Source organism: Genypterus blacodes, unplaced genomic scaffold, assembly GCF_046128005.1.
Source record: "Genypterus blacodes isolate CSIRO-AG114 ecotype Tasmania unplaced genomic scaffold, CSIRO-AGI_Gbla_v1 ptg000061l_1, whole genome shotgun sequence".
In the NCBI taxonomy this organism is placed as follows: Eukaryota; Metazoa; Chordata; class Actinopteri; order Ophidiiformes; family Ophidiidae; genus Genypterus; species Genypterus blacodes.
The window spans coordinates 147472-158544 of NW_027466873.1; the positions used below are offsets into that span (position 1 = coordinate 147472).

General features: G+C 40.2%; 1 protein-coding gene across 1 annotated transcript; it reads right to left on the minus strand.

Moving 5' to 3' along the window:
• Positions 1-1751: 1751 nt before the first annotated feature.
• On the minus strand, positions 1752-8677 carry il17ra1a (interleukin 17 receptor A1a). The gene is made up of 11 exons (XM_076154261.1): positions 8456-8677; positions 7975-7999; positions 7317-7463; positions 7089-7210; positions 6832-6958; positions 6328-6375; positions 5824-5960; positions 4943-5020; positions 4781-4850; positions 4406-4513; positions 1752-4247 (listed from the first exon to the last, which is right to left on the minus strand). Exons 1-11 carry the CDS (start codon positions 8564-8566, stop codon positions 2800-2802), a joined length of 2421 nt encoding a protein of 806 aa, XP_076010376.1. The 5' UTR covers positions 8567-8677; the 3' UTR covers positions 1752-2799.
• Between the last annotated feature and the right edge of the window lie 2396 nt (positions 8678-11073).

An 11073-nucleotide genomic window follows, 5' to 3' on the forward strand; every position in this document is an offset into this window, starting at 1 on the left:
TGAGTCAGATCATGCTTGTGTGTGATCTGGCTGATCAGATTTCATTCAGATCACAATGTGCACATTTACGCCTTGCATCACCATGTTTCTTCTTGTCTGGATAACGTATCTGGATAGAGATCTAAATGGGGCCTTTGTTAAGTCTCAAACGAAACACTTTCATTACCTCTAGTCTATCAGCTTCTTTTGTTTTTTTCAGTTTACATGTTCAAGCACATATCTGATTTGTTATTTGTGACCTAAACATCAGAATTGGATCACCTGTATACAAGGAACATGTTTGGGGGGCAACTAAAGTCTAATACACTGTTGAATGAAACTGGGAGACAATCTGCATCCATCTAACAACCTAGGGTCTCATAATTTATTAGATTGACATGTAACGTTGTGATGAACATGGCTGTCAATCAAAGTATTTGAGATTATTTTTGTGAGTGAGGTCTATATGGGTCATGAGGGTCTGAAATGATTCTTAGTGCCTATTATTTTTCAGTGGAATGGTTCATTTGGTGAATTTAATCACACTGAGTGCATTTTCTTCAATTTGTGCCATGACTGAGAGGACAATGACCTCGGTGGACTGAAGACAATGAGGACTGACTGAAGAGTGTTTCTATACATTTAAGCTTATTCACTGCAATCCATGTGATGTTTAAATGACTACTGACCATCTTCCAATATGGAGATACGTATATGTAGATCTTAAAATGTTTCCTTCAGCACACAGCAGACAAAGGTACTCAGTGTGTGACACCCATAAGACATAAAAGGCACATCTGTGCTTAGGAAATGGTCAGCAGTAAGCTAAAGCAGCATAAATAAGTAAATGGTTCAAACACAACAGATGTGGTCTGGTTCTTTAAAGGCCAGTAAAGTGGCAGGATGTTTCTGATGAATTGCCTTTCAATATAAATACTGTATATTTATGTATGTATGTTGACTTGCTGAAGGCCAGCACACACGCACACACACACACAACAAGCTTTACAAGACCCATTTTACGGAAATGTTAATGTTAATGTACAACCCCTCCTCCTTCTCCATGCTCCAATGACAGCTGACTTGCATGACCACCCAGCTCACAGGAAATCATTCATTTAACTTAAATGCAGCAGAAACATCTTTCATCCACCATCAAGTGGTGTGAGCTGGCCAAAGGTCAGCCGTGACCGGAGCATTCCAAGGGATCAGTCAAGCCAGCTGCACAAGATTCTAAATTTGGAATAGATGAATTATTATAACTGATATTTCAACTACAGGTGACTTAATGTCCATTCTACACAGATTCTACTCACACTGACCCAAACACATGATCTGTCACACAAGCCAAAGTCATGAATTAGCACATATCCCTACATTTTGTACTTAGGCCTTGAAAAACAGTTCTAGTTTAACAAAATCTTTGAATAGAAGTTCTGACATCAGGGTACATTCTGCACCATGACATTTATATCAACATTTCTGTCCACAAACATAACAAAAACCCTTTTACATGTGTTGTATCATATCTTGCCAAAGTATTGTAAGGTTGAACACTATTTCACATCAACTCATTGTGCCAGTAATATAGCCTTTGTATATGTAACCTTATGCAACTGGATATTTGTTTTGCACATACATCACAAGCAGGGCTGTTGATCTCCATGTTCTGTTGGTTGACTGAGCCTTTAACCTGATTCAAGCACAGTGCATCATCACAGTCAAACCACCAGAGTTCACTGCTGTCTTACACACAGAAATTCAGAGTCACAGAGATTCAACTGTTCTTTTACTTCAGCTACGGCCGCGACAACAACCTGAGCACGTGTGCAATGTTAACACTCCCCTCTTTCCTTTCACCCAAACTTGTTTACAAGGAAAAGAACATTTGTTTACAGAGGAATTTCAACGTGTAATATTATGTTGTGTATAACTGTGCTGATGTAATCAAATCAATGTACAACAGAGTATTATGTGATTGAAAACTTAAATAAAATTGAGGAAATAGCAGAACAAAGGGATTGTTGTGTAATGGTGAAGAAAAAGATAACTTCATGTATAGGAGCTTTTAGAGGCTTCTGTTGTGTTCTATGTAATCATGTTCAGTCGATCCTTTTAAGATAGACAAGACATAGAAAGAAGCAAAGATGGAACTTCATTGCATTAAGTAGATTAAGTATCTGCTACATGTGCAAAACAATCAAATTGATTATAAGCAGTTCAAATTTGTGGATATAATTAAATGATGTGTGCATTCTATGGACTACAGACCTGTAACATAAACACATACGCCAAAATCAGCCGACAACAAACAATGATGGTGACCTGGTTTATATATAACTGAGCTAAACATTATTCACATGAATACAAGTTTAAAAGCAGATTAACACACAACACCTTCAAATATTTACAGTGTAAAACAAACAAACAAACTAAACTAACAAAAAATGTAAAACATCAATATCATGGTTTGGTCTCATAAAAACAACGGCGCTCATTATTTGCCAGAATTCGATCTTTTGTTACAGAGAAGCTTTATTAATTGATTTGGTTGTAGTGCACCAAATCTATTATTATTATTACATTTTTCATATTTCCAGTATGAAATACATTTAATCCATAGTGAACTTCCTTCATCAATTTGCCCCAGACCGCAATAAAACGTCTTTTCACCTGCAGCAAAGTGTTCCAGGTGTCACTCAGACCAAGACAAGTGATTTCTGTTTGTTTAAAGTTGACATAAGTGTGACTGTGTGTTCAACCGGCCATGAAGATGTTAGCTATTGAAACAGTTTGGTGGGTGTGATTTCTAGGAGAGAATCAGTTCCCTTCAGGTTCTGTGTTGCTGTTCATGTAGGTTTGCAGAAACAGCTCTTCCAAAGCCTCCCTTTGATCCTTTTCAGCAGGGTAATCAGGCTGGGAGGACATCTTTGACATGTAACCTTGATCAGAGCCACTACTATGACCCTTTACAACTCCCGGCTCCAGAACCTCCCCCTCTTCAATCTCAACAGGCTGGGGGTGGCTAATTTCAAGTGGAGAGAAATATTTGCCCCACATGCCTGAAGCTGGTACCTCAGGATCATTAGAGTCCAGAGAGTTTTGTAGAGTTGAGATTGTCTGGTCTGTCTGAATTGAGGATTGGTGAAATGGCAGTAGGGGATCCTCTTCCTCATCCTCAGTTGGAACTGGACCCATGTTCTCCTCCTCCAGAAGGTGATGGCTCCCTGTGGGTGGTGGTGGTTGACTCACGCAGAAAGCTTTTGTTCCACGTCTGTAAGGATTCAGATGTTCTGGTAACCCTTCATCCAGGTGTGGATACAGATAGTTCTGGTGAAGATAGTGAAGAGGGTTCACCATTGGGGTAAGTTCAGTCACTGATGTCAGATTAGAGAGTGGGTTGAGACCAGGTGTCAGAACATGTACACTGTCATCCCTTTCATTGATTTCTACTTCACGAGTGTAGACAGGAGGCCCATCTCTGACTATGAGAGGAACACACTCGAGGACTGGAGGGACCTGCAGATGTTCATTAAGGAGGCCGGCTTCAGCAATGACCTCCTCCTCACTGCCCACACACTCCATCTCAAACCAATTTGGGTTCTCCAACTGATATGCCTTGAAGGTTTCAATGGCATTCATCAGGTCTTTACCCGAAGGACACTTAAAGTATTCATTACAACCAATACCCTCGATGAGGTTGATCTGACCTGGTTGGTACTTCTCAATGTCCAGAAGGCGGAAGTACAGCTCCTCGAAATGCTTCATCAGCTTGTACTTAACTGCAATGTCGAAAGCCGACGGCACGTCTTGTATGGTGCTTACATCATCAAAGTATGCCACCATGTACTTGCCCAGCATGCCTGCCTGCTGCATGTCTGGTAGGAAGAGGTTGAGGAAAGGAATGAGTATGTCGTCTGTAGAGGACAGAACATCTTCTCTCAGCAATACCGGGCCTTGACCGATCATTGCCCGCCACTTAGCCTGAACCCCTCGCGAGCACAGCAGGAGGATTTTGTCAGAAGGATGATTCAGTTGCTGCCGCTGCCACTCCAGCCAACGCAACGGACCCACCGCGCTGATCCCGGTGGAGTCCAGCAGGTCTATCAGCACATGGGTACCACACTTGGCTCGGAGGAAGGCACAGAGTTTCAGCACAATGTCCCTGTAGAGGCGATGGTCTTGGGAGTAGATGACCAGCACTTTAGGTGGATGTGTAGGCAAGGGCTGTTTCTGGGTCTCAACTCCTCTAAGTGGTAAATCTTTATCTGAGAGTCAAAATGTCACAGAAAATAATTCAAGATAGTATCAAGAGATTCTATAAAAACATGGCATCAAAATTAACGTTTCTTTGTATAGATGGAGTAATGGTGTATTATAAAATAAGAATTGAACAGAAATTGGACATGTAATCGTTTTGACTAACCTGGTGTTCTCTTGCAGAAAATGTACAGAGCAACTGCCACCATGGCTGCACACAGAATCGTCACTCCCGTTGCAATAAATGCGAAAGCAGGCGCCTCTGTTGGCTTTGCTGAGGAAATCATAGCAGACAAAGATTTACACATTTTCAGGGTTATGATTACGGCACACATTGTGTCGTTACTGTGATTTTCTATCAATCAACTGACACACAGACCCGAGACCCCAGGTCCCATTTAGACTGCATACAATTCAGACCTGTCCACAGACTTGTTTCCAGATCTGGTTCGAAGATGTGAGTGGAGCCATGAACTCCACTACACTTCTGAGCAGGTATAGGCCCTTTGGCTAGCCGGACATGAAATTTAGCATGTGATACCTGGGCATAGATCCAGAGTTTTTCTTTGCCGAACACAGTCCTGGCCACATTGTGGGAAAAGAGGCTTTATCTGCATTGACACAAAAAAGGTGAAAACATAACTATCATCATCCTATCAGTACACAAACTCCAAGCAAGAGGACAATGATGGGATGTTTTTACCTCAACGACGAACTGGCAGCAGGATCTTGGCCATTTTCCAGCATCAAATGTTACATTCAAGGAAGTATTATTTATGTCCTGGAGGGTAAAGATTTCTTTATTAAATTCATCAAAGAGCACAAACAAGAAATAAAAAGTACAGGGTACAAGCCACTCCAATGAAGGGTCAGTAAACTAATGACTAGCGTTGTCTAATAATTTGAGAATGGGGAGAACCTAAGGTGCGACAACAAGAATAGGATTGGTCACTCGCTATCACATGACACCAACACCAACATGACACCAACATTGTACTTCTTTCTCAGTTTCGGACAAACAAGGTCTTATAGTTGTAAGTTGAGCCTACATAACCCCACCCCTAACCATAATAATTACACGAAAATGTGTAAATGTGTAGAACTAGGCTTGTTCTCCTTCTGGACTGCCCTCCTTCTTTTTGAAACATAATGCTGATCACAGGCAGGGGGCAACTTCAGAAATAGACAAGACAAAGGTTCAACCAAAGAGCCTGAATCACCATATCTTTGTAAGATGTCTTTTTTTGTTGAATGTTCTTCTTTTTTTAATTTGAAATACAAGGGCCTTCAGAGAGGAAAAGGACACACAGGGGCTACATGTGTGTTATATAAGGTTTCAACATTAAGCACAACACCCACACATGAGGCCATTAAATATGCGTCTGAATTTAGTTTCTCCCACAAGCATGTAAGGAAATATAATGAGCAGCTTTTTCTCTGATCACCAGAACACAGGATGCTGCGTTTCCTGTTTGGAAACATATGACGCAAACTAGGCTGGCGTATAAAAAGTGGGTACAGAGAAGATCTGGGTCAAGTCATTATCTTCAGAAGTAGAAACAGCTGAACATGCTATGACCTTACCTTGTACACACTCTGTGCGTGTTGCTGAGAGCAGCTCACCAGTAGGATGTATTCGTCACAGAGTGGGTGAGTGTTGAAGCTGACAGTCAGTGAAGTTCTGATGTGAGTCACGCTGATATCAGGCTGCCAAAAACTCCCTGCAGTAAATAAACAAGTACTTTGATAAATGATTTGTATTGTCCTAAATTTAAATATTAACTCGACTTCATGTCTTTGCAACTTTTGTCCTTTCAAACAAATGATTTGTCCTTTATTCTTTTTCCAGTTCATAACAAAACTCAATTAAACTGATTTAATTAAAGTGATCTATTGCCATGTGCTTCATTACAATGGAATGGTTACAATTTATGAATTGAGGAAATGGTTTACATATTCGTGGGTACAAAGTATTAATCTGTGGGAAGAGTTTCTAAATTTGTGTGTAAAGAACTCAGGGGAAAGTTTGTATAACTCCATGGGTATAGTTTCTAGAAGGAGGGACATGTATGATTAGCAGTGAATTACCACTCTGTATACAGAGGTAGGTCCTCTGCATCCTGGGATCTTGACAATCTGAGAAAAGTAAAACAGCAGCTTTATACAGTCCCTCCAAAGTTTTGAACTTTGGCCATCACCAAATTCAATGCATACCAAACAATAGACGGTAAATTGTATCTGGCTTTTGTAAACATTGTTTTACCAATAAACTACCTAATGTTGATATTAGATGATGATTAGAATGTAGATGTTTTTTGTCTATTTAATCTTTGGGAATATAATAAACAAAAAGTGTAAAAATTGTGATTAGTGGAAAAAAATGTCAAGTTTGCCACTAAATTCAGGAAATAAGTAGTGATTTTGATTGCAAAAATCAAGCAAAAACAATAGTGAAATTTCTTTATAGTAACATCCAAATAAAGCCTGACTAAATCAAAACAACACTGTACAATACAGATCTGGGTTTGAGACATTTGGTTGTTTTTAAAGCGTTAATGTGTCGGTGAGCTGTGAAGCTTGAGATGAACTGACCAGGAACTCTGACTTCTGTGCTGACGTCGTAGCTGCTGTGCTCAGGCTCCGGTCTGGGAATGTTGAAGGCAGAAACTCTGTATATCTGGCCAGGGTTCACAACTACCATGTCTGATGAGAACGACCACTGAAACCACAACATCATCACATTAGAAGATCAAATGAGAATAGAGGCTTTTAAAAACAACAACTTTGTTCTTATATTTACATCGGACATTATGACACTGAAACAGCAGTGATTTATGCTCACAACCCACCTTCTTCCCGAATGGATTTCTCATCAGTAGTTTGTGACTGAAAGAATATCGAACGCACAGATTTTCATTGGTGGCTATCACCAGAACATTCAGTTCAGTGGCTTTCAGGTAGCGGATACTTCCTGAGGGGAAACACAAACATTTACCTTATGAAACAATCTAAAGGGTATTGAAGTAAAACTCTTAAAGCAGCTGCAGATAAGCATCATGTGACAGTTGACATCATACCATCATCTTTAATGATCCAGCCTGCTCTCAGCACAGGGTGCAGATGTCCTGCCTCATCCTGTCTGGTGTCCACCACCACCTGCAGAGAGTGTGGCTCACTGGGCGTGTAGGACGTAGCGACCAGCCACCCTGTGTCCATGCAGTTACCTGGACACGTAAGACAGATTCCCTTTGAATGGACACTGCTGGTTTGTGTGGAGGTTCCTTAGCACTGGAATAGTTTGAGCTAGGAATTACATGAGTTTAACCTCTTTTTACCCTGCAACTGTTTAAGGAAGGGGATTAAGGGGATTTCCAGGTTCCCTGAGATAAAGACAATAATCCAGACTGTCAACAGAGTGATGATGTAGCACTGGGGAATATTTACTGTCATTACCCACATAAGTCTCCATGGTCATGAAAGTCCCCCCCCCCGATTCCCATGGTAACAAATCATCCTGCAGACCAGCCACTGTTAAATTCGACAGACCGTTTTACACCTGCATTTACCTGTGATGTTGTAATCCAGATAATAAGATGGTAGTGCAAGTTGTAAATGTTTGTACTGTGATTGAAATGATGTTCAATCAACCCTTACAAAATCCAAAACCATAGCCAAACCTTAGACAAAAGAGGAACAAGGAAATAAATAAGAAGAATGAAGGAAGAGTGCACTTACTAGTGGTGACTGTACAGTTCAAACCCTTCAGCAGGGAAAAGAAAAAGGATAAATTAGTTTTATACAATAAACTAAACCTAAACACGACTACACCATAAAGACAAACAGGGGACCAGGCCACAGGTATTAGGCCCTAATTGATAGAGAAACACTTCAAAACTGACATAATAAACAGTATAATGTTTTAATTCTGGTGATTATCCAAAAAGTTTCATGACATATAATACTAATTTAACTTTGATTGAGTTCACGTGTAGATAACTCGCTTGTTCTAATGCTGAATCAAAAAGAAAGTATTTAAGGTCTTTGTTAGCTCCTAATTGTGGATTAAATGAGACATAATGAATAAGTCAAAGGAACAACTTGTAGTACAATACATTTGTCACAATAGAATGGAACACAATTTTAACAGACAACTGGAATCAGACTGAAGTATATAGGGCCAAAAGTGAAAGTGCCTTGAAGTTCCTTGTTGTCTCACCTGTTGAGCGCAGCTCGGCGTGGGTAACTTTAGTGTCCAAATGGCGGAACTCAGAGACACCGACACGGACATTAAAACGGCTACAAACTGCATTTTATAAACTTGGGACATTATTACAGCGTCTCGTCGTTTTTTCTTGGTTGACTGAGTTCCACACAGAAACGCGTGTGAGGTAAAGTGTCAAACTTCCTGTTCGCTGTGAAAACACTGATTAGCGTACCTCAGGCTGCGTTCAGGGCGCGTAGGAGTATACAGAGATGCTGATGAAGACGCTGGCGCCTGGACAGCAAAAGGAGCGTTAAGAGTTTCTTTCGTTCATGTATTAAATACAATACGTAAGACATCAAAGCTCAGAAACACCTTGCGATTCATTTGATTATGATAAGCAATCAGTACACCAGCATAAATAAATATGAAAATATCCCATAACACACACAAATGCCACACAAAAACGTTTCCAGGATGTTTTTGTTCAAAGGCTATTATTGCTCTACCTTAAACAACTAATGAACTACATTTAAAGTAAATACAACCAATAGGGAATGTACTCGTAAAAAATGCTATAAATAAAATGTGTTTTGTTTTGTTTTTGACAAATCCGCGCCTTTCACTTAGTAATACATTACACATGCAATTTACAATTTGGCTTATGGGTGTTTCCTGGCACTTATTATCTTTATCAAAGAGGGGTGGTGACATTTACTACTTTTCTTCTAGTCTGTGGAAGCAACATCAGTGTCTGCGGTTTCTTCCTCGTTCTTGTCACATAGACAGTGCAGCGCCACATTACTCTCTAAAGACGACATTGTTTCTAGAATTACTTGTTGGGAAAATGCTGCCCAATATCATATATAACGTCTAAAAGAGCTTCGCATGCCCCAAACTCTCTAGGAAGACAAAGAAAAACTCACAAAAACCTTGGGAGAGGCAATTCAAAGAGAGATTCCCTACGCATTATTTGGAATTTCTGCAAGTGATCCTGGAGAACGTCTTTGTTTATTGTATATATATATATATACAGATGCTTGATAACATGATGACGACGTAGTTAGATACAGGAGTAGTGTATAGCAGAAGATTATGCACAAGAAGAATTGAAGCAAAGATGTGAAAACTTCCTGTACACGAGGACACAGCCCTAACCGTCTAAACATTACATCTGGTTTAGTTAAAAGTATCATAATCCATAAATGACTGTAGTTATCTAAAAGACAGAAGTATGCTTTGTGCTCTCACAGTGATCAGCGTCGTCTCTGTGATGTGTTCAGTTGCAGTTCACAAATACACCACTAGATAGCAGGAAAGGCCAGACTGAGCTGTGTTGTCTAATCTGCTATGTACAGCTGTAGTTTGTGATCTGATTCTTTATTTGCAGTTCCTAATATGTCCAAGCTCCCTGTTTATTTGAGTAAATAGTTTCAGGTGTAATAAGTTTACCCTACAGCACATGGCTGAAGCCCACAGCACTACAGTGAAGTACTGCAGCCGAAACAAACCAGAATGACAGCCAGTAACCGTCATGGATCAGCGTGTGTTTACACGCAAGCTGCAGAAGTGATGCGTGGTTGCTGTGTTTGACAAGGTCTACCTTCAGTGAATGATGCTCACAGATTAGACTGCCAAAGATAAGGTTAAGATTCTTTTCAAGGGAAAGTGAGGATGTGGACAGTGTGGGAGTGTGTGTGGGATTAAGCGTCAGGACAGCCAACACAACTAACCGCACACTGGACAGGCTGGATGATGAATGGTATATGGAAAATGTATTTATCTACTATCACCACATAGCTAAGAAAAGAATAAAGAAGGCTAGAGGCCCCAAAAAAAGAAGATGAAGACACCTTTACTGTCACTGTCTTAAGTACAAGTTGTTCTCAGCTTTTAAACCGTCTTAACTATGAGGAGCAGTGGACGGCCACAGTGAAGCCCCCTGGAACTAACTCCTGGTTTACAGCCTAGAGCAGTGTTTTTCAACCTTTTAAATGCATAAATAAAAGTGTTTGTAGCTGCAACTGCTCAATGTTAACAGCCTCTGGAGTGGAGAAGTTATGAGGTGAAATTATGGATGGTTAAATTGTTCTGTATGTCTCCATCTTGTGGTTGTACGGTGGAGCTATGATCATAAACATTGTTAAGCTGTACAACCCAAAAAAGTCTCAACTCAATATTCAAGAAGCAACTGCACATTCTCAGGACAGTCTCACACTACTGGTATGTCAAAACATTTCCAAGCTGACTTTGATATTCAATAATAATAAATAATAATAAACTAAATTGGAATGTGGTAAATTGACTGGCCTGTTGCGACAATAGCTGAATACTTGGTCTAATGCTGGACAGAAAAAAATGAAGATCAACCTCCACTTTGCTCAGATGTGTTTGTCAGTAAGGAAGTTGGTTTCACACAAACAGCACCTTAAGTCATCATAAGCACGACACGAAGGCTGTCCCAGTTCTGGCCATAGTGAGTCATGCCATAGTGATTTACTTAGTTAGGCAATCCCATAATGGAATGTGGTGGAGCATCTGGTGAATGTTCTCCATCCACAATGAGGGAGTGACTGCACAAAATAACTCAAAAGCTGAAAAGAGAGGAACAACATCATTACCTCAAATTCCTT

What these genes read in the sequence shown, in the direction of transcription:
- il17ra1a (XM_076154261.1), bottom strand. Translation starts at nt 8,566, where the DNA reads ATGTCCCAAGTTTATAAAATGCAGTTTGTAGCCGTTTTAATGTCCGTG. An exon ending in GAAATCCATTCGGGAAGAAG is followed by an intron (nt 6,959 to 7,088) that starts GTGGGTTGTGAG and finishes TTGTGGTTTCAG; the next exon opens with TGGTCGTTCTCATCAGACAT. An exon ending in CTACCTCTGTATACAGAGTG is followed by an intron (nt 5,961 to 6,327) that starts GTAATTCACTGC and finishes TATTTACTGCAG; the next exon opens with GGAGTTTTTGGCAGCCTGAT.